A 24,595-nucleotide genomic window follows, 5' to 3' on the forward strand; every position below is an offset into this window, starting at 1 on the left:
TAATACCTCCCAAGTGTTCTGCATTGCGCATGACCGTCCCAATTTTGCGCCAGCTGCCCGCAGTCCTGCATCACCTGTGAAATGTCCCACATTGTTGGCAAGAGGCGAGACTGTGACGTTACGTAATAGTTCTATGATATTTACAGACCTCAGACCTGCAGCAAATGTGTGAATTTGAAGAAGGGTGAATGTAAATGGCATCAAACGTAAAAAGGGGCATGTTTTTGGGGTACACACGTTAATTAAGGAGGCGTGGCTACAAAGTAGGCCATGGTTTTCCATGCAGTTTCCAACAGTCATCCTGTTTTTCATTTATATATTTCTAAAATGTTGGGAGGTATGAATTTTACTATACATCCACATAGGTCCCTAAAATAAGCCATGATTTGGCTAAAGACAGACAGTTAGTGACTCCTGCCATAGTTTAAAGTAGAAGGAAAGGTAAAAATTAAGTAAGTTTTATCAGAAAGGTTTATGTAAATACAGCCACAAGCACTCACAGAAACGGTTCTGTTTTCCTGTGCCAGAGTCTGTGCAGCTCTCTCCTCTCTCCCCTCCCTCAAAAATTCTAAGAACTCACTCCCCCCCCCCCCCGCCCCAGGAATGTGGATCTGAGCCAATCAGCATCGCCTTACAAAGTGAGCATGTCTTGGTCTCGGTGCAGGAGTGAGGCATTATGGGAACTTTCCTTTTTTTTTTCCCCTGTGAGGCTTCTGATCATCTGAATAGGAGAAATATGGGGAGACTAAGGCTGATGCCACACCTAGGGGCTGATTTACTAAGACACGAATTCCAACCGAATTGGAAAAATTCCGATTGGAAAACGAACATTTTGCGACTTTTTCGTATTTTTTGCGATTTTTTTCGGCGACTTTACGACTTTTCGGAAATTATCGCGACTTTTTCGTTACCAATACGATTTGCGCGAAAAAACGCGAGTTTTTCGTAGCCATTCCGAAAGTTGCGCAAAATCTGGCGATTTTTTCGTAGCGTTAAAACTTGCGCGAAAAGTCGCGCCTTTTCCGTAGCTTTAAAACTTAAAATGCGCGATGTTTTGCGCAAGTTTTAACGCTACGAAAAAATTGCGACTTTTCGCGCAAGTTTTAACGCTACGAAAAAATCGCCAGATTTTGCGCAACTTTCGGAATGGCTATGAAAAACTCGCGTTTTTTCGCGCAAATCGTATTGTTAACGAAAAAGTCGCGACAATTTTCCCAAAAAATCGCAAAATACCGATCATTACGAAAAAAACGCAATCGGACGCATTCGGCCCGTTCGTGGGTTAGTAAATGTGCCCCCTAGTGTATGGCGTATATTTTCGGCAAGCAGAAAAACGCTTGCCTAAAATATCACCATACGCTCCTACCTGTGCCTGCACCTGAATGAATGAGATACGCTCGGGTGCAGGCACATGTAGCCGATTTCTGCTGAAGCTACAAAGTCTCGAGTTTTTTGGCGTATATCGGCTAAATGTGCCTGCACCCGAGCGTATTTCATTCATTCAGGTGCAGGCGCAAGGTAGGGTAGATCTAGCGTAGCGGGGCTATTCTTCATATTTTTTCAGCTTACCGAGAATACACCCGTGTGGCATCAGCCTTAAGGGCAATATTGAGAGAACTGAAGTTATGCCTGCAGCTTGAGATCAACTCTTTACTAGCCTTTCCTTCTCCTTTAACATTAGTGTTGCCTAGAATTGTATTGTTACCCCTTCATATCTTGGTGAGAACTAGTATATCTGGCAAAATAGTATCCGTACCTGCATCTTTAATTTTTTTTTTTTTTTTTATCCATGCAACCTCTTCATCTCTGCCCCACTCAAAATAAGTTAACATCTCCTTAATTGTCTTTTTGTCTTTATATTAATAGGATTCTATGATCCTAATTTTTACTCTGTAACCCTTGTTTGTTCAATTATTGTAAGACCTGTGTTTGTTTAAATTATTGTAAAGTGCTGCATAACTTGTTGATGCTATATAACTGAGTGATGTTACTGATAATACCAGCCTCCTACCTTCCCACAGGGAGGTCTGTGCTGAGTGACACTGCTAAACAATGTGATTCACCTTGTGCTACATTTCAGATCTGTCTGTGGGACTCACTTGTAAGCCAGTGCATCTGATCCCGCTGTCGGAATATAATGGAAAAATGTATAATATTGGATCCTGATGAGCAGATTTAAAACAAGTGTACTCTGCAAATTGTTTTTACTTCCGCTTTGGTGTAACCAAAAGTCACATGATTTTAAGGATTCGTTTTGGCCAGACACTTGGATACAGGCAAATCCGAATCCTGCTGAAAAAGGCAGAATCTTCCCTGTATACTGAACCTAATCCTGGATTTTTTTAGTTATTTTACTAAACAAAAAGGCTCAAAAAGAGAATGTGCTGGTTGATTTAAAGGGGTAGTTCACCTTAAGTTTACTATTATTATGATGTAGACCATGATAATACAAGACAATTTGCTATGTCTGATTTATCCTAGCAACCTGACAGTGATTGAATAAGAGACTGGAAAATGAGTAGGAGAGGGCCCGAACAGAAAGATCAGTACATTCGTTAACGTATTGAAAGCTAACCTAAAGGGGAATACACAGCTAACTGTTTAATCTAACATACTGTTGTGCTAGATTTGCTGCACTCTGTTACAGGTACAGGATGCATTGTTAGACTGACAGGAGACACAGCCAATAGGAGTTAGTTAAGTCTGCTGCCAGTACTATGTGTGACTTCATATAAGGAAGTAAGAAAGCAACATTAGTGTTTATAGGGGTCACTGACCCCCTCCCCCCTACAGGGTCTGTGCAGAAGTGAAGGATCAGCAAAAGGATGGTTCTAAGATGAATATCTCTTCAGCTTTTACTATAACTCTAGGTGGGGCAACTTCTGACACTTCATTCACAATGCCTGCCTGTTCTTCGAGTTAATGTTCCAGCATTATTGAACACTGTCCTTGGGAGGGAAAAAAAAATGTGTGTGTGTATATATATATATATATATATATATATATATATATATATATATATATATATATAGAAAGTGCAGAAGTTCTGATATCTGTTAATTTCCTTTTACTTGTTTCATCTTTTAAACACACAGCCCCATTTGTAATAGAAGGGATTAAGTTTTCCCAGGTGCAGTAACTCATAGTAACCAATAAGATGTTTGCTTTTAAACAGGTGACCGTTAAATGCTACCTGCTGATTGATTGCTACAGGTTACTGCTCCTAGGAAAACTTAGTACCTTTTATTACATAACCCCCATAGATTGATGACATTTGACCATATTGTAGAGGGCCAATTCTGAAAGTATCCAAAGCATCTGGGACTTCAAATGGGTAGAGGCAGGCTTTTACCAGGGTAATTTACATCTTGCGTAGTGCCAGCCTGACTGTGCCCTTCTTAAATAACCTGGCACTGGAAAAAAGATTTATTTAATGAGCACTAGATATAAAAGCTTTGTAATTGGAATTGGCAGGAAAGCCTAATTCCTCTGACTGGTGTCTTTTGATTCATCTCTACTATGAACATGTGCAGAGCAGCCTTTAAAAGTAAACTCTAGTTAAAGGCAAAGTATAATCTAATTATTAGTAAGGATTGCTTTGATTTTATTTCCCTATAAATGTTCGGTAAATATGGTTGTATGTATTTCTGCGCAGAGAGCCATGCTTCTCTATGCCTTTACATAAAAAGGCTTTCGTACGACCAAGGTAAAATCTTCTGGGGATTTAAATGCCAAATATTTTTTTTTTATATAGATGTGACTCTTTTTATTTCTATTCTTTTTCTATTCTTTATTAAACGGATGGACAACTTTAGCAACATGCTTTTTTCCCCTATTTGAATACAGGGTAAGGGTTTTCAACTTAAATTGGCGGTAACAATGCATTTTCTTAGGTGCCTAGATTTGCTTTAAAGGAGAAGGAAAGTCATTTTGGCATTTTACTGCCAATAAATTTGCTACTTTAGTGCCACCTAGAACGCTATATTTATTCTGCAGAATGCTTTACCATACTTGAGTAAAGAGCCCTAGAAGATACCTCCATTTAAGATAGCAGCTGTCATTTTAGCTTAGTCTCTATAGCTTCCTGCTGCAGCTCTATCTGTTGGTAGCATAGATCACACATTCAAAAGAAAGGGAGGACTGAATTTGTATGAATTCTTATGGGTGGGTAAGCAAGAGAAGGGAGAGAGGAGAGGGCTGTGCAGGCTCCATCCCAGGGAAAGGAAGTCAGATACCAAAGTTCATGTTTACACAAAAGAAGACAAGAAATTCTGTGTTTCTTTTGATAGAGGACTCGGCTTACTTAGCTTTTACCTTTCCTTCTCCTTTAAAGGGATTCACAGGAGGAAGAGGGGGTATTCTTCCACTTTACAGAGCGCTAGTAAGGCCACATCTAGATTATGTCCTGCAGTTGTGGTCTCCAGTGCTCAAATGCAATAGTATTGAATTTGAGAGCATCCAGTGGACCAAAGGCAACTAAGCTGGAAAGGGGTATGGAAAGTCTCGGTTTAAGGGGGAATTTTATAACTATGTTTAAGTATGTAAGGGGATTATATAATAATCTCTCTAATGCCAACAGAGTGGTGTGTGTGTGTGTGTATGTATATATAGATATATAGATATAGATGTGAGTGTGGAGCAATAAAATCTTTTTGATACTTTTGAACAAAGCCGTGAGTGCTTTCTAGAATATATAAAATATATAGGTGCAGAGAAGAGCACAACCCTAAAAATGTAGTTAACTGTCCAGTTGCTGGTCAAAATAAAGTAAAGTAAATATAGTGACAGAGTACCACACACACTGGGACAATGCTATTGTGCCACATTATATTTCCTACAGCCTGCAGATTTCTAAATCTAGAAGGGGATGTTTCCCTTATTTGTTTCCTGGAGCAAAAGGCCCCTCTTGCTCACGCAAGAGCAATTATATCTGAAATATGGTGTGTTTCAGTCAGTGTAAGTAGAAATTTATGTGTATGTATATCTAGGCCAACACATCCCAACCCACCCCTTCCCTAACAAATATCTGAAACACTGCCTGTGCCTATTTAAAGGAACAGTAACACTAAAAAATAAAAATGTTTTAAAGTAATTAAAATATAATGTACTGTTGCCCTGCTCTGGTAAAAGTTGCGTGTTTGCTTCAGAAAGACTACTATAGTTAATAGAAATAGCTGCTGTGTAGCCATGGGGGCAGCCATTCAAACTGAAAAAAGGAGAAAAGGCACAGGTTACAAAAGAAGATACCAGATAAACTGTGTAGAATACAATGGGAATCTGCTACTTATCTGTTATCTGCTTAGTAACCTGTGCCTTTTCTTCTTTTTTCAATTTAAATGGCTGCCCCCATGGCTACACAGCAGGGTATTTATATAAACTGCAGTAGTGTTTATGAAGAAAACACACAACTTTTACTAGTGCAGAGCAATAGTACATAATATATTAATTATTTTTATACACTTTCATTTTTTGGTGTTACTGTTCCTTTAAGCTTCAGTAAATCTTACTGGGCATAGAGCAGATACATAGTAATAATACAAATATTTTATTTTGTTATTAGTGTCATTCAGTGCTTTTTACACACACTCGCCAAGCAAGCGTATCTTATAGTGCATGGCCACTTTCATTGGACGCAAGACAATCCTATTGGGTTTATATTTAAAGGGGACCTGTCACGCAGGCATAAAAAGATGTATAACAAAAGTCCTACTCAAATTAAACATGAAACCCAAATTATTATTACCATACCCTTTATAAAGGCATTTAAAAATCCAGAACTCGCTTTCCCCCTCCCTTCTTGCCATCTGATTGTGTAGTCTGTGCATCAGCATCTGCATCAGGTCCCCCATTCTGGTGCATGCAAAAGATTTTGGGATAATACAAAGCTTGCTTTAATAACAGTGTCCATATAATGTGCCTGCCTGCCTGCTTGCTGTACCTGTATTCTAACTTTTAGACCTGGATTTTTTTCTTTTTTTGTTTTTGTTTCTTGAAAACTCAAGTATTCTTATCAAGATGTCACTTGTCAAATTGCTGAAAGCCACAAAGAATGCTTGTTTCTTCATCTGAACCTGATTATTGGGGGTATCTCTTAAATACAGTCAGATTTGAGGACATTTGAAAGCAGTATATCAGTCGGCGCAAATGACACGGTTGAAGAATACAGGAGAGGTCCCCAACATGTTGCTCCCCAACCCCATGGATGTTGCTCCCAGTGGCCTCAAAGCAGATGCTTAATTTTGAATTCCTGACTTGGAGGCACGTTTTAGTTGCATAAAAATCATGTGTACTGCCAAACAGAGCCTCCTGAAGGCTGCCAGCCCACATAGGGGCTACCAAATAGCCAATCACAGCATTTGCCCCAGGTACATTTTTCATGCTTGTGTTTCTCCCCAGATCTTTTTACATTTGAATGTGGCTCATGGGTAATAAAGGTTGGACATCCCTGCTCTTACACTTTATTCGTGTTTGTTCCAAGCTTTGGCTTAGCGGCGGATGTCGAGGTAAAGATGCTTCGTGTTCATGTACGTGTTGTTTAAGCCCTAACCAACAAGGGCTATCAGCGCCAATGCTTTTGGACATGTAACTCCAAATGTACACTTCATTCATCTACTCCTTAATTAGTCTCATTGTGGCTGTTTCTCATTCTAGACTTCCCCCTTTTTATTGGCGCTCTTTCCCCACGTGCGCGTCTGGTTTCTGTACCCTTTGTTTATAAACGCTTTTCGTGGTGCCATTCCAGCATATTCCTTTCTTTTCAGATCATGCCAGACACTCAGGCATGTTGCTTTGATTGCCTCCAGTCACTTCACCGTAAGAGGCTGCTGTGTTTCTGGCCATGGTGACTAGTGTTAGGTGGTCTGCTGTGAGTGACCCGGTGCCTACAGCACAATCTGCAGTTGCACTCAGTTCCTCTGGGGCAGGTTCGGTGCTGGCTGCAGGAGTAGCTCATTAACTTTTATTCTTCTCATGCGCTCTAGACAGGTTGCAGCTTTATGATGTCATGAGGGATTCCTTAGAACTGCAGCTGCTTCCTGCTGACGTCAGGGCAGCCATAGAGCTGCTTATACGTTCCCAGCAAACAAATGAAGTGCTGAACTTATAATGACTTCCACAGGGAGCGAGCAAGAGCCTGCTATCAGGCAGGGGTGCCAAGTACAGACTTCATTTGAATTCTGCGTGTTGCTACCATATGCCGCAAACCATGTAATACTTAACCACTCAGTGCCCAGAGGAATGAGCCAACGTAGGAGAGAATATCTCAAGCCATATTTGAATTATGCTGCTGGGGGTTTGTCCAGAGGCTTTGCATTGTTTTCTCAGACTGGCTCTTTTAGCCGCCTGGTATGAGACTGGCATTAGTTTGTGGTTAGTTTCTGCGCCATGCCAAGGGGTGTATAGGCTGCGTTATGTCTCCCTCCCGCAGTCCTACATGTGCGTGCTGTGGTTTTTGGTGCAGGAGTTGTTTGCCGGCTCCACCTTTATCATGCAGCTGTTGGTATAAACGAACTGTCTGCTTTTATGTGTGTCAGACAGACGGGTGCTGGGCTGCCCACTTCCTTTGGATTCTGGTGGGGTTTGCTGCCAGGCCTCTGTCTGGATATGGACTGATTCATACATGAGTGTGTCTGAGAGATAAAGAACAGCTAATAGATTACAGGTGCCGTTAGGTGAGCCGCGTCTGCCCTTTCCCACACCGGGTGCTGGCCACGGTCAGTGCCAATGCTTTCTCAGAAGGAATACTCATTATTAGTGTCCCAGATAAATACTATATGTAAATACATGAAGACTTACTAATCTTGCTTGCACTGCTATCTTTTGCACAGCGTTAGGCTTGTATTGACTTCCTTCTGTACTTTTTGCACTCTGTATACCGATCCCTGTGGATCTTGCAAGCCTGTCCTCTTCATAACCTTTGTCTTATCACTTTATATTTTTCCAGAACTGCTGGATTACTTCTCTCTCTCCTGTGGCTCGTCTCCTAATTTACCACATTTGTCTGTGTCAAATTGGAGTTAATATTTTGTTAATAATGTGCCAGGATATTTAGCTGCCCTAAACAGAAAGGTAAAGTGTGATCTTCTGCACTATCCCCAGTAATAGCCACAGTCCTCTGTCAAACTGTAGTGTCCAACGCACTACCGTTTAATTAGCTTGCACTACAATTCAACATCCCCTGACAGTCTGTACATTCAGCATCAACAACAGATGGAGGGTAGCAGATAGGATACTGTTAGAAGACTACTGGGCATTCCAGCATTCTTTTTTTATTCACATTCATGGACATTGGCATAGCAGGCTAATCTCTCTACTTCTGTGCACTTGAAAGGCAGCCATTTAGCAATTTTACTCTATTTCCCCAGTTGGATCCAGTCTCTTACATTTATTACATTTCCTATTTGTTTTAACTCATTTTGCTAGAAGAAAATTTAGGGAAAAGTAAAACTAAGCAGGACAAAAATCATGATGTGAGTGGTTGGTACTGGATTAGGTAGAAGAATGGATCTATTTTAACTTTTAGGATGCATGTTCTTATTAAACTTTATCTTTTTGCACCCTGCTTCTCCTTCTTACTTTTGTGTTTTTGGAGTTTTGCACAGGACCACCATCAGTAAGCATGGGGCCCCATTCTGCTTAGTTAGCAGGGCTCTTCCCCAAGTGGGCCCCCTATTAGAATAAAAGATACAGCCCACACACACACTTAGGTGCCTTTTTATGATTGCCCAAGCTTTTTCTTGTTTAGGCAATCGTAAAGGAAACCCTGTGTGTGTTTACCAATCACAAAGGTTTTGGAGTGGTCATGATCAGTTACTTGTGTAGTCATGATAGGTTTCCCTGTCTTCTTCTCTGCCTGCCCTAACCTGCCTGTGTGTGCCATACTCTGCCTGCCCTATGCTGCCTGTGTGCCATACTCTGCCTGCCCTACCCTGCCTGTGTGTGCCATACTCTGCCTGCCCTATGCTGCCTGTGGGAGGTGAATCTAGTTGGGATTTATTCTGGGAATTTGTATAGCATTTGAAAATAGTTGTTAGGGGATCCTTAAGATGTGTAAATATGTGCTTGGGGATCGCTGTGCTGCCCACAGCGAAGGAGGAGGTGGCATATGGATTTAAAGGTATGTCTAATATGACTTAAAGGAGAAGGAATGGCTTTAATCGCTTACCTTTTACCCCGGCTGGTGCCCCTGTTAGGAGAAAATCGCACCAGCCCGGGGTAGCTGCGAGCGTGGTCTCGTCTTCCTTTGCACGCTTGCTCATGCGCAGTAGAGTGAAAAGCCAAACTTTAACAAAAAAGTCTGCTTTTCACTCTACTGCGCATGCACTGGCCCGGGGATTTTGACGACAGACGGAAGAGGAAACGCTCGCTACAGGTACCCCGGGCTGGTGCAGTTTTCTCCTAAAAGGGGCACCTGTTATTGTTAGTGTTGTTTTTATTTAACTCTTTGGGATATAGTGTTTCCAATATCCATTAGGGATTCGCCGAATCCACTCTCTTGGGATATGGCCAAACCCTGATTCCTTTGGGAGAGATTCAACCAAATACTGAGCTGAATCTGAACCTAATTTGCAAATCCAAATAAGGGTTAACAAGAAGCGCACCCCCTCTGATGTGGCCACTGGGTCGTGGGCGCTACAACTAAGTAAACTAGGGCCCCAATGGAAAAAAAATTGGGGGGCAAAACTCTCCCAAGCATGGACAGGCCCTGGCAACTCCCTATTATTAGAAAACTCCCTGGGTTTAACAGTTAAATGGGTAGTTCACCTTAAGTTAACTTGTAGTACCTTATAGAATATCCCATAACATACTGTATTCTTAGCAATTTTTTATTTTTTAAACTTTTTGAAATTTTCTGCCTCATCTTTAATTTAAAAGGCTCTGACCCCAGCAGCTTAAATATATTGCTTTGTTAGGCTACAATTGCATTTTTACTCCCCAACTTTCTATTCAGAAAGTCTTTCATTTTTACCACCACCTCATTGCTAGGGTTAATTGGATCCTAACAGCCAGTCAGCTGCTGAAATTCCAAACTAAAGAGCTGCTAAACAAACCTAAATATTTCAAAAATTACAAAAATAGACAGAACCTCAAGCTGTTTAATACTACAAGTTAATTTACAGGGTAAATATCTTTTTAAATGCTGGATGCCTGCTATTATTATTATTGGGGGTGGTATATTACACAAGGGAACACTGTGTAATGTATTTGTTATAAACAAAAGAATGTCTTGCTTCAATTTGCCTATAATCAACGGTTGCTTAATTAGTACAATGGCATGTCTTTAGTGGGTAACCAGATTTATAAGGTGACAGTGCCTCGTATATCTCCAGTCTTGTATAAAGGAAACTTGATTTACAGGATGGAGAGCAGGTGGGGTTTATATTTCTGGTACAAGCAGGCAGACACCCGAGTGGAGCGCTTGGGTACACACCTGGGCAGCAACTCATAGCAGCCAATCAGTGATTAGCTTTTTTCAGCCAGGTAGAACAATGACTGCAAAAAAAAAAGTGACTATAATTTTCTTCTCTCAGTGCTTGACTTTCAGGTACATCTTTGCATGCCCTACTCTTGCCTTCCTGTACTATGCCTGTGCTCTGTGGGGATTTTGCTGTTCCCATAGTGCACCTAGTTCCTCATTCCACCTGATACACTGCAGGTGATAGTAGCCTGCCAACTAACCATACACACACTAATTTATAGTCCCCTAGTCTACTGCATGCTGGAGCGCTAAACCAGTCAGTGCCTCTCTCCCTTTTCCTTCCATTGTCTGATTTGCCATTTCCTTTGCTGTATTATGGCTGAGAGCCGTTCTGCCGGTACCTTTTGCAGACTCACTGGCAAGGGGACGTGTTTATCCCTTTTCCTGGAGATTATCTGTGCAAGCGCTCTCTGACAGTTACAATAACAAGGGCCGTGTGTTCTGTTTCCCAGAGAAAGGGCCCTCTCTGCTGAAAGATGTATAGCACTAATTAGAAATACATAGCATCCGGCCACATGGCAGCTTTCTCCTCACCGCCCGCTTCCTGCTTTTAGACAACTTTGACGACAGTTGGTTTATGTTTTCCATGACTATAATGTTCGCTGAGAAACAAGAGAATGTGTCTTAGATCGGTGAGAAGAGTTGATAATTTATGACCTTCCCAGGTCCAGGTAGATTTACAGCAAGTAAAATATAACTTCACAGTGATGTGAACTGCCTGCAAACATGTATTAAAGTGTCAATGGCCATATTCTCCTTTCCTTTTATTGCACAATGTATAGGAATACATCTCATATAGAGCATACTTAAATAACATGGATTATACATGCAGAAGGACTGACTTCATCATCGTCTATTGCCTGTAAACAGGAAAACGTCTGATTTCAGTATCTGGCTTACCATAATCCATTTCCTTTCGCAGGCTATTCGCTCAATGCACTGTGGGTTACAGTTAGCCATACAGTATGGAGCTAGAAGCAGCTTGTTGTGAGACAGGACATGATTGGATAACAGGGCAAAGTATCAGGATAAAGCATTTGTCCTTATAATATAAGCAGTTCTGGGTTCTAAATAACAGTTTGAGTACTTGTAAATAAACAAATGCAGACATTGTAGTATTTTGGGGGACATATAATAAAATGTCTAAAGTCTGCCCACATCTTCTAACCAATTGCAACCAATAAGACATCTGACCAGCAAAAGATAGTTTCTTTATTAATACACCAAACACCATACTGCCCTTAAACTGTGCAGGTAAGCTGGAAGGCATACTTAAATGGTAAAGTTGAGAGAGATGGCATTTTTATATAAGATATTAAAATTTCCCTTTGGACATTTACTGTTGGAAAAGCACCATGTTGGACTGTGGATACAGTCCCACCATGTGATCCAGATCCAGTCATTGGGCTGAATATGTGGATCTTCCTGATCTGGCTTATCATTATAATGGCCAGTTTAGGCAGATACTCATTTGGCAACCAGTTGCATTGGCCCAGCTGTGTATTGCTGGCTTTAGCAGATCCTTGGCACTAAATTTCTTCTTTCTAAGCAGAAATTAATTTTAAACTAATATAGTTCTGTATATTAGACACCCCCAGTGAATCCAGTAAATAGGTTTTCCCCCTCCTCCTAAGCATTTTCAGGGGAAACGAGTACCATAGTGCTTCCATCTTGCTTACCTTTCCAAAGTGTCCCTAGCACAGACTTAGATATGTGCAGTTAAGTACAATCCCAAAATGTTCCTGTACTGCACCTGTGTGATTCAGTCTGTCGGGGACAGCTGTGAATAAAACATGGCATGGCACTGGGTTACTGTTTTTTCCTAAAAGGACAGTGCCTAAACCATTTTTGGCCACTTCCTTGCCTCTTTGCTAGTGAAAGCAGTATCTGACTTAAAGGGAATATAGATGACAGCTTTTAACCTTTTGTTTTGCAAATAACTTTAAAACCATTTTTATTTAACTAGTGTATATTTGTTTAAAGTTGCTTAGAATGATCTTTCCTTTTTATTATGCAAAGAAACCGTATGGCCCTTTATACTGTACACAACCAACTCTTAAGTTGCCTTTAAAGTAGTTTCTAGGGCCTCTGGGAAAGGGCCATGTAAAACTCGTATATCTCATCCCTTTCGTCATTACTGTGTAGGGCTATGAAATAATGTAATGTTTTCTGGTGTTATAGCCATTTTGTTTAGTAAAGTATATATGTATAAGCCATAGTGTGTGAATGTTTATTTCTTTGACAAATTACTGCAATTCTGAACCTAAAGTGCCCTTAGCAATACAATTACCCCTGTCATTTTTGTAAAAATGAGGTTTTGCTTAGTTTGTCATTTATATCCCCGTAACTGTCTTGTATGACCATGTACGCTACTAAACTAGCCTATTTGTGTTAATTGTACACTAATGTAGTTGCCATCTTCTCCCTGCAGCTGGCCAAGCTGAGGGCTCGTGCTCTGTGGTACAAGAACAAGCCACCTCTCTGGGTCTTTCTATGTTTTCCCTGCTGGTGTGCAGATGCATTCAGCTACTAAATGTCCAAAAAAAAGCCCACTGTCCTAGAGGAAAAGGTAAGGGTTACACTGCAGACATCCCATGCCCCTAAAGTAGTCGCTGCCCAGTGAACAATCATGTTTGTATCTCTCATTTGGCTTTATGTGCAGCACTGACCATATGTAGAATCATTGGGTAAGGATCCTGAAACAACAAGGTTAACAGTGTTTTAACTGCAAATTTAATTCAATTCATGCAGGGAAGGTACACACTGCTTGTTTCTGCCCTAGGCCCGAAATAGTTCTACAATTTGATTGCTGCAAGGTGGAGACTGACACCATAAGGACATTTCTAATAAAGAGAGCTGAGAAAGCACTTACCTTTGCTTACAACACATTGCCCATAGAGCACAGAACTTTTCTCTGGAAAGCTCTTGTTGCAAAAAAAAATTGCCCATTTATTCCCTTTACTCATCTTATTTTAATATCACTGTTTAACTTGATACGGTAATGGCAACATTTCTCTGCCAGTGTATTTCATTTGGCAGAGAAATGCTCACTTTGCTGCCAGTGACAATCTGTTTACCAAAAACTGTTCGGTGACAGATGATTTCTATTAAAGGAGAAGGAAAGGCTAAGTCACTTGGGGATGCTAAAATGTTAAGCCCCCCCAAGTGACTTTAATCGCTTACCTCGTACCCCGGGCTGGTGCCCCTGTTAGGAAAAAACAGCACCAGCCCGTGGTACCTGGAGCGATGCGCTTCCTCCTTCCGGCCAGGTTTCGCTAAGACTAACACAATAGGCGATGCGCAGTAGAGTGAAAAGCCGACTTCTATGTTAAAGTTCCACTATTCACTCTACTGCTCATGCGCGCTCGCAAAGCAGGAAGAAGGAAGCGCTGCAGCTACCCCGGGCTGGTGCTGTTCTCTCCGTACTGGGGCACCAGCCCGGGGTAAAAGGTATGCGATTCAAGTCACTTGGGGGGTACCGTACATTTTGGCATCCCCAAGTGACTTTGCCTTTCTTTATCCTTTAAGGTGAAAGACAGGCATCATAGAAAGGTACTGGGTATTTCTCCGCTTAGCGGAAATATACCGGTACAGAAACATCAGGTGTGCCGCAGGTTACCGGAGTACCCACAGGAAACACATGTATGGGATCTGTTATCCAGAAACCAGTTATCTAGAAAGCTATGAATTACAAGAAGGTCATCTTCCATAGACTCCATTAAAATCAAAGATAGACTTCATTATAATCAAATATTTCCCTTTTCTCTGTAATAATAAAAAAGTACCTTGTACTTGATCCCAACTAAGAATCCTAATTGGAGGCAAGACAATCGTATTGGGTTTATTTAATGTTTAAAAGATTTTTTAGTAGACTTAGGGGCATGTTTATTAAAATGTGACTCACTTAATATTCATTCCTTTGGGAATTTTAGAAGTGTGAACTCTAACTTTCACCCATTGATAAATACACTTCTAAAAATTCCATAGAAATGGGCGAGTTTTTATGTGTTAAACTCTAATCACACATTTTTATAAATCTGCCCTTACATGTATAGACATGCAAATTATTGAAAGACCCCTTATCTGGAAAACCCCAGGTCCTGAGCATTCTAGATAACAAGTCCCATGCCTGTACCTTTTATTTTATCAAAACCATTTTATTTTTATGTTCAAATGTTCAAAAGTAGACTTAATGTGTGGTGATCCAAATTATAGAAAGATCCATTCTCTGGAAAACACCAAGTCCCAAGCATTCTGGATAATGACTTGCTTACTTGGGCTGCTCAAGTTTAACCACTGTTTTTTATGTGCTTTTCATATCTATTATCCTTCAGGACAATCTATGGAGGAGGAAGAAGATGATGATATTAAAGTGTCCTCCTTCATTCCTGATTTAAAAGAGCTACTTCCCAGTGTAAAAGTGTGGTCAGACTGGATGCTGGGCCATCCGGACACATGGAACCCTCCACCCAACTCACTCGCTGATCTCAAAGAGTAGGTGTCTTAATACTTTCCAATCTAGTTCTTTCATTTACAGTGCAAGTTAAGCCATTCTTAATGGAGAAGGGAAGGCTAGTAAAGAGTTAATCTCAAGTTGCAGGCATACCTTCAGTTGTCTCAGTAGTGCCCTTAAGTCTCCCCATATTTCACCTGCTCAGAAGATCTGAAGCCAAACAGGAAGAAAAAACGCTGAGCTGTGTAAAGAAAGTTCCCATAATGCCTCACTCTTGCACAGACATGCAGACCAAGTGAACATGCTCAGTTAGTAAGACTGAGTCAGCTTCCTGCTGATTGGCTCAGATCCACATTCCTAAGGGGGGGTGGAGTGAATTCTTAGCATTCTTGAGGCAGGGGGGAGCAGGAAAGAGCAGAGAACAGAAAGCTGCGTGTCTCTGGCACAGGAATTACAGACACAAGAAATCTTTTCACAGAGAAGTCAGTGCAGCGTTTCTGTGAGTGCTTATGGCTGTATTTACATAGACCTTTCTGATAAAGCTTACTTAGTTTTTACCTTTCTTTCTCCTTTAAAACCAAAAAGTAAAAATGATTCTTTTGCACTGACATACTAGTTGGTCCTGTCCTAACTTTTGTAATTGCTTCTGCAGATTTGTTTCCTAATTATTATCATAGTGTGATTCCATATATTTTATTCATATCAGTAATACAAGTTTGGGATCCGTTATTCAGAAACCCATGATCCAAAAAGCTCCAAAGTACAGGATGGCCATCTGCCATAGATTCTGTTAATCTTATATTTCACGTTTTTGAAAATGATTTTCTTTCACTTTTTTGATCACTTTGACAGGGGCAATAAATATATATTTAGCTTTTAAAACATCTGTTAGATAGCACAAGGGTTAAGGGCCCTTTAAGGGCTGTTGTATCATATCCTACACTTCTTTTAATTCACCATTCAGATTTCCACAACACACTTTTTTTCTACCAGTCCGTGGTCGGTGATTGAACCTTTATTGGTTATGTTATTCTATGTTAAATACTTACTCCTTGTTTCCTCTTACTATGTGATTGCGCTCTAAAATATATTGGCTGTTTCCCTGTTTCACTACATAAACAAACCGTTCAGTCAACGCAGTCCCTTTCCTGATGGATTCTCTGACAGCCAGCCTATACATCCCCACTTACATTTTGATAAGATCAACTCTGCAGCTGTTCCATAGGTTCCTCATAACTAAGCCTCCTGTATCACATCCCCATTCATTAGAACAGCAATCTTGCCGGACTTACTTGGCAGTGTGGGATGCTTTGTTTAAAAGCCTGTAAAAAAAATTCTTTCCCATTTTGCTTCTCTGCACAGTGTTTTAGTGCTTTATAATTACTAGAATCCATTATTAGTAAGGTCTTGCTCGGGGAAAGATGGATTTCCTCGTTATTCACTGTTTTGTGCTGTTGTATGGGGCAGTTGCTTAACAGGGATACATTGCCCAAAATGCATTCAGATTTATTAGCTTAATGTAATATTTAGGCATTCCTTTGGCCTTACATTTTGTTCTGTATTCCATCAATATTCAGCATCTACTCAAAGTGACTATTTAAAATTACTGGTAAATGCTGGATTATAAAAGGAAAAATTCTTCCCCTCTTGTCCTGTCCAGCACTAATTAATCATCCCTATTCATTTTTAGCTAAAGGCCTGAAAACAATTGATATATATTTATGACTTTTTTGTCCTTTAAGGGGCAATTCACCTTCATAAAACATATTGATTTCAAATAGGTATAGGACCTATCATCCAGAATGCTAGGAACCTGGGGTTTTCCAGATAAGGGGGTAATTCTGTAATTTGTATCTTCATACCTTAAATCTGCTAAAAAAAAAATAATTTAAACATAAATGAAGCCCACTAGGATTGTTTTGCTTCCAATTAGGATTAATTCTACCGAAGTTGGAATCAAGTACAAGGTATTGTTTTATTATTGCAAAGAAAAAAGGAAATCTTTTTTTTTTTTCAAATGTCAATACGAATTCTAAAAGATTCACCAAATGCCGAACCGAATCTGAACCCTAATTTGCATATGGAAATTAGGTTACAGAAGGGTTAAAAGTCATGTGATTCGGTTTGGCCAGATACTTGGATTCGGGTGAATCTGAATCATGCTAAAAAAAGGCAGAATCTTTGCTGAACCCCAAACATTATCCTGGATCGGTGCATCCCTAAAATAGACACTATGGGAGATGGCCTTCCTGTAATTGGAAGCTTTCTAGAAAACAGATCCCATTTGCCTTTCCCACACCTGCTGTCAACTCTTGGTACAGTGGCCAAATCATTGTAATAATTGGAAAGCAGGGGTCAAAATAGCATTTTCAGTGTAACATTTAATAAAGGGCATGGCTAAACATTCCAATATGAGTTCACTATCACTTTACATTTTGGAAAAACTGTTAAAAAAAACAAACAAACAAAAAGCATCTGAAAAATAATCACTTGCGGTTTCTCACATATTTCTCACAATAAACTGTCCTTCAGTACCTTTCTAAAGGCAACAATCAGTGGGTGGATTTGCATTTCATAAGGTACGTTACACATGTATACAAAAAATACTGAAAACATGCAGAGAATTGCCTTACCTTTCTCCCTATATGAAGCATGGGGAATATGGTACACAAACCTCATCTATTTTTTGAGTCTGTAATTACCCTTGTGTGCCATAATACTGTTGTTCTTATACTGTATAATTTATGGTATCTTTGTATTTATCACCAAAAATGTTCTGAGGAAGAGTCAAGGCAAATACACCACGTAAATTTTAATAGTCACGATAGGGACAACTTTATCTCTTGGAATAGCTCTAAGGAAAGGCTGCCTTGATAAATGTAAATTATATTAAATCCCTTGGAAGAAAAGTGTTATAAAATTCACATGTTCTCAAAATACATGAATACACGAAATTTACTTTGAATGACAATCATTTTGATGTAACTGATCAACCCTACACTAATATACTGGAAAAAATAGGACTACAGGGAAGGGATTGATGCTCACACTTATACTGACCCACATCCTTAAAGGGAGCACCCATTGTGACTAGACTTTGCCTGATTTCACCATCAGAGAGAGTCAGAGATCTGCTCATGTGCTGGTTAGGCCAGATGGGGCATGATGAGATTAAATGTTTGATTGGTTGCTATGAAATAAACTTCCCAGCACTCATCTGTTTTAATAATACAGTTTGGTCAGCTTCCAATAATATTTTATGATCATCTTTTGTGAAATCCACGTGTTTGGCCTAATTGAGCTAATATATGTCTGATCATCACATGGGGAGATCTTTCTTTATCCCCAGCCTCAGCCTAAGTATGTATAGTATTGCCATTATAACTACTAGACACTCATTGTCCCTTTCATATATATTGTAGATCTTTCCTCAGCACTTTCTAAAGGGTACAAGGCTCTGAGGGAAGAAATGTAGGGGAACTACAATAAAAACCATTGCCCCATCCCTGATTCCTAAATATACATTGCAGTGTTCGGTTCTATTTTACTCTGGGGCCTCCCTATACAAACTGATACTTTTACCTAAAAGTTTTCCTCAATTTCTTCCTTTCCCGATTTGGTCCCAGAGTTTTGTATTTAATTTAGCTCACACTCCCCCTTCCAGGGATCATCTCATTTTCTTTACAGCACTGACTAGCAATGTTGGCTCTGCAGATTTTTAAACTGACCTCACAGTTCATTGCTCTGAAGAAAAATGATGTGCCCAGGGACCAGCGTTGAAGGAAATTTAAGCAGAGAACGAATATATATTTGTAGTTTTTTTTTCCCCCTTCCTTCTAGTTCTCTTTCCAATTCTGTGTTCATAAGCATAGTGATGGACAAAGCCAGAGAATGTGTTTGGTGTGTGTATTTCTTATCTCAGTTCTTTGGGAGGGATCCAGTTCTTAAGGGTTACCCATGGGTTGCTTTAAATCTATATGGCAGACAACTGCAACCTGTGATTTCTTAGTCCAAGGGCACATGGTACGTTTTGATCACTTTGGAGTCTTGGGGTGTAAAGAGGCAATCAGAATGCCCTTACTACCAAGTGAGGAATGCGTTGTTTATGGCACATACATTGAGTAAATATTCTGATCAAGGCGGCGTGTTGGTCCCAGTGACTCTCATTTAGAACTCTTGATAAACCATTGCCCTTAAGTTGGCTATAATTGGGCTATACATGTGTTACCCCATAACCAACTTCCAACGTCCCATATTCTACTGATGGGGTTAATGCTCTGCCACATGGACACATACATATTTTGGCCACTTTTTTATTGTTACATTTGTTTAGGACAACCCCCGGAACAGCAGAAAGTAAAACGGAGCTGCATACCAATGATCCTTGATCCACCTAGATTGCAGAATTACATGTTAAAGCAACCCACCAGATTGCCGTAAATCCCCAGATGGTTGGCATTATGGTCTAAATTAGCCAAACTTCCTAACCAAATCTAAGAATAAATGGACAGCTTTAGATTGCCCATATATTTATGCTGCCACTTGTTCACTACCAGCATTTCTTGTTTGCTGAAAATGCCTTTCTTTCCATTTTCTCGCGATTAAACCAGAATGCCGCTAAGTTTTATTTGTGGCAATCAATAACAAGTCGCTTCCGGCAGATTTAACAGCAGGCAACAAATCTCCCTATGTGCATTCACCCTTACAGTGGAAGGCAAATGATAAACAAAATAAGATTGGCTGGCAAATAAAGCCCCAAAAATTATGGTCTCTTCCTTGCTTTGCCAGCATTATGGCCAGATTGGTGTGTAAATGGAAATACCGGTTTTGGTTTCATTGGAATTGTAATAAATAGAAGAGCGCTAGCTAGAGACACAAATGGTGATGTTTCAGGAACCTCAACTTGTGCAACCCACTCCTGGTGAAGTGAAGGGGCCATCAATACACCCCCATCCTATCCTTACACCCCTAACAAATGTGCATCCTGTAATACAGGAATATGTTTGAACTAATGTATTGTACCTCTTACAAAAAAAAAATACAATTATCGTAAGGTATAGGAGCCTTCCTAAAGTTAATCCACAATTCCTGTTTGGTACTTTTTACTATTATTTATTATATGTTATTTTTAGTTAAAGGTCTTTATCTTTCATCACATCCTGCCAGCAGCCTGGTGTAAAGCCCAATCCCAGGGCCATCATTAAACAACAAAGTGCTGCTCGGAAGGACTTGCTGGGTAGAAGAAGGAATATGACTGTAAATATGTGAGTTGCCAGAGAAAAATACAAGAATGTAACACAGGATTGAAATACATAGATTTGCTGTTTAGCTCTTTAGAATGCTGGGGGAAACATGACTGAACTTGGGACTGCTGCTAAACCATTCTAGCCTAGTGAGCCCCTACATTCAGTGGCCAGTTGAAGCTATGACTCCAAGCCCCGTCCCATTGGTTTAACAGCAACTGAAGGGCCACAGCTCCCATCCTTAATCCAAGCTTACTGTCTGCCAATTGGATTCAGATATTTAATTATTCATGGATATTTGACTAAGAATCAGATATGATTGTCTTTACATCAAGAGCATGTTGCAAGACCTCTTTTGTTGCACTACAACTCTCAGAACCCTCTGAAAACTGTAGTGTAACTATATTATGTTAAAGATGGTAATTTCTACTTGTGCTTTAGAACAATAAAGCACAAAAGAGTATAAAAAGATGATTTGAGCTCTGATACAAAGGCTTAAGCAGGAGGGCTGCCAGCATCCCGGCAGCCTTATTCCGTGTTCTCTGATTCCTTCATCCGTTACTCTCAGAAACCGGAATAGTCGGGGGACTTTTGAGAACCATCAAGCTCTCTGCAGCTGCGGCGCTTGGTTTATTGCTCTCAGCTGGCACTTGAACCCCGGTCTCTGGCTTTGGAGCATTTCCCAGCTCCGATCCCTGGAGCTTTCTCTACAGCTGTGTGACACCGTGCTGACCCTGAGTGAGGATAGGAAAATAGAAGCCATGCCAAGCCAGAGTTTCTTTTTCATTTGGAGTCTGGCTGCCTGCCCATGACCAGGGTTACATAATGGGAAACACAGGCAGGGCTGCGGGGCCAGCGCTGCACCAGTCAGCCTGGGGCTCCATCCTGCTATGCCATACATCTTCCAGGCTGAACCTCCCGTGTATCCATTACTGTACAGAGGTCTCCTGCTTCTGTTTGTTTTTCCTTCCCATTCATCCTTCCTTTGCTTTATCTCCCCAACCAATGGCCAGTGCTGAAAGGGCAGCTATATGGGGAGCTAGGGAGAAGGTTACGGGGGGACATCAAGTAAGCAGAGGTCACTTACAATATAAATGGGTAACACCACACCTCGCACTCCTCATCACACCTACTATATAACTCTGTGGAGGTCCAGCGGCCAGTTTAATGAGAAGACTGGAGATTTGAGCCTCACATATATATAAATATATACATATAATCAAAACCATTTGCTAAGATTATTGGGAGAGAAGCGAAATTGTATTTATGCGGGGTCAACTTCTGTTATATCGTTTCCACTGCTGTGAAAAATATTCCCAGTGTTGGATAGACTTGCACATGTGGGGTGAGACACATACAATATGGCCATGTTTCTGATTCTTACACTGCTACATGTGCACTTTCCTTTACCTTGTAAAACTCTACAGAGGATTAGATTAATAAAACAATAGCTAAGGGAAAGCTGCACTCCAAGGGGTTAAAACTCACTTCTGGTTTTGGACATGAACAATCTTGTAATAAAAAGAAGGTTAAACTCTAGATATTCTCTATTTGGAGCCAAAGCTCACTGTCTTTAGGGAGCCTCATGCAGGAACTACCACCCCTGGGGCCACACACCAGTGCACCCCACAGAGTTGTCTCTGCAGGTGTGGAAAAGTGTGTTGTACAGCAAGGTGGTGGTGGAATCAGGTCTATGGAGCCAAAACCTGTTGTTAAACTGCAACTGTCCTGTCAGTGTGCTGGGAGTTGTAGTTTAATAAGTGCAGGGCTTATGTTGAGCAGAGAGATTCTTAACCACAAAGGTAGTAATTCCTAATTTTTCTACAATCTTTTTTTTTTTCTGTAATAACAAAGCAGTAGCTTGTACTTGATAGTAACAAAGCTGCATTAATCCATAGTGGTGGCAAAACAATCCTATTGTGATTATTTAATGTTTAGATGTTTTTTAGTAGACTTGCGGTATTGAGATCCAAATTATTGAAACAAAAACCCTTTTATAGAAGTCCCCAGTTCCCTAGCACCCTGGATAGGTAATAGATCCCATACCTGTAATTGAAATGATTCATAGGACTAGCATTAAACCAATTTGGGGTCGTAAACATAATTCAGTAAATTAATATGTAGTTCCCTTTGAAAAAGCTTTAGTGAAACTGGTTTAAAGGGAACAGTGCCCCCCAGAGACTGTTTTGCCCAGGACCTCGCAACCCTTAAAGTTAGACCTGTCATTGGAATGGTTGTTTTCATTTCCAGCATGTAGGGGCCTACCAAGAGCTGTATTGGCATCCTCCATTGGTGGAAGGCGTGACTATGGATTATCAATATATTATATCAATATATGCGGAACCTCACCCTGAGATGCTCACGTGTTGACCTTGCTGTGTGCACTGTTTGGGACACGTCCTTCTCCATGGTAACGCCGGCGGGTGATGTCACACTGAGCGCGTTATGAAGGAAGGGTTTGGTTGTGGAAGGAAAAGCTGCTGTTGTAGAACAAAACATTTCCAGGGGTACCGGGGGTTTTGGAGGAATTCTTTCCAAGCTTCATTATCTTTTCAGTGCCCATAGGGGAATGGCCTATTAATAGTAAGGTCAGTGGTGGTGTGCTGCTGGCCTGGGAGTTCCGCTTACCTTGCCACAATACTCTCTGCAAATTCCACTCCTTTGTTTTTCTATATTGGCATTCCTGTAGCTGTGAAAAATAACCTCCAGCTCATTGTCTTCATGCCCTTTTCCTGCAGCTCCTGAACTCTACTTAGCTGAAATGGGTGGGAAGTAGAAGATTCCAAGTATTGTGGAAGTGGATCTTACCAGTTAAAAACATTATATTTGATCTTTATTTATATTCATTATGTTGGCAAAAGTCACCCCCTTCTTAGTATACATCCTCTGTGTCCTGTCAGAGAAAGGTCAAGTACTCTACTAAATTGCCTTTTCTTATCATGATCTAACATCTGGCACAAATAATAGCATTAATAACTCACCCTGTGCGTAGGGCAATGCAGTGTAAATGTTACAAATTTGTATTTAATTTAGAAGTGCAAGTACACCAAATGCATTTGCAGACAGTTAGTCAAAATGAACACAACTGTGCACACTTTGTCACAAATTGGATGTAATTGCAGTGAAGTTAGCTTCACGTCATTTTGGTATTTGTTGCACGAATTACATCTGTGCCCGATTGTTTTGATACAATTGTTCTGTAAGTGACTGTTACATAGTTAAGTTGAACAAAAAGACCGGAGTCCATCAAGTTCAAACCTTCCAGGTGAAAACCAGCACACACAAACCCATACTGACCTATCTACACACTCGCATTCATAAACCCTATATACCAACATCAATACTAACTGTAGATTTTAGTATCACAATAGCCTTGGATAGTATCCTTATTCAAGATCTCATCCAGGCCCCTCTTATAGGCTTAAACATAATCTGCCATCATAACCTCGCTGCCCTCGCCGTGAAAAACCACCTATGCTGCTTCAAATGACAGTTCTGTTCCTCCGCTGATCGTTTTTATGGGAAAAAAAGAACACCCCTATCTGCCTGTAATCCCCTCTAATGTACTTGTACAGAGTAATCATGTTGCCTCTTGGGTGCCTAGTACACAGGATGTGAAGGAAACCCTGGAGCTGCTGCCTTGTGCAGAGGTAGTGGTTACTCCATGGTTTCCTTGCCTCAATAGGCGCAGCACCGTTGGATTTGGAACAGGGGAGTGCATTTTGCCACAAGTGCTTTTAGAGAATGGGGATTTGATGCGCAACCGACTGTGGGGGAAATGCGGCAGGACAGCTGCACTTGTGTTCTTAAATAACCTCTATTATCTCTTTTAAATCAGGAGTAGCCCTCATAATGGACAGTAATTGTACTTTTAAGTCAGAGCATACATGCAACATGCCAGTTCCCATCCATGCATGAATGCACATATTCACACAAGGATTCATTTGCTCACACAATTATTTTTTTCCCAGAATGGATAAACCCTACATATAAATAAGCAATATTTTCCAGTTTAACAGTTAGACCATCTTGTTCTCATCTTGTCTGCTGGTTCTAAATCTGCCCCCATTAACTTGTCGCTCCCTTTAATAAACACTGCTCCTTCAATATGCATGTTATAGACTGTAGTAAAATGTTTCTTTTGGGCTTCTGTGTCCTTCTGACTCTCCCCCCTTCATTACATCAGCTGGATGCTTATTGTGGGTCCTGATGGAACGTGCTCACCACTACGTCCTTCATAAATAAAGTAGAGCAGCACATGTCACAGGGGAGGAGGGGACACCAGGAATGTGCTTGACTTGTTTTTGTCTCTTTTTCCAAGTTTCCATCCAAGATTAAATACATATAAATACCTTTAAAAACTGACATTTTTCTTAGAATTACGCTCAGTTTCCCTTTTTAATCCATTCTATGTTCTAGACA

The 24,595-nt window shown here is 40.5% G+C and overlaps 1 protein-coding gene across 1 annotated transcript in view; it reads left to right on the forward strand.

Annotated features, from left to right (window-relative positions):
* The window catches only part of smg6 (SMG6 nonsense mediated mRNA decay factor), a 146,654-nt gene that overhangs the window by 42,123 nt on the left and 79,936 nt on the right, over positions 1–24,595 (forward strand). The window contains exons 11-12 of the mRNA XM_012957457.3: positions 12,909–13,046; positions 14,812–14,971. Of these exons, the coding sequence (XP_012812911.1) occupies positions 12,909–13,046; positions 14,812–14,971 (298 nt within the window). The remainder of the gene's footprint in view (positions 1–12,908; positions 13,047–14,811; positions 14,972–24,595) is intronic.

Source organism: Xenopus tropicalis, chromosome 2 (assembly GCF_000004195.4).
Source record: "Xenopus tropicalis strain Nigerian chromosome 2, UCB_Xtro_10.0, whole genome shotgun sequence".
Classification (NCBI taxonomy): domain Eukaryota; kingdom Metazoa; phylum Chordata; class Amphibia; order Anura; family Pipidae; genus Xenopus; species Xenopus tropicalis.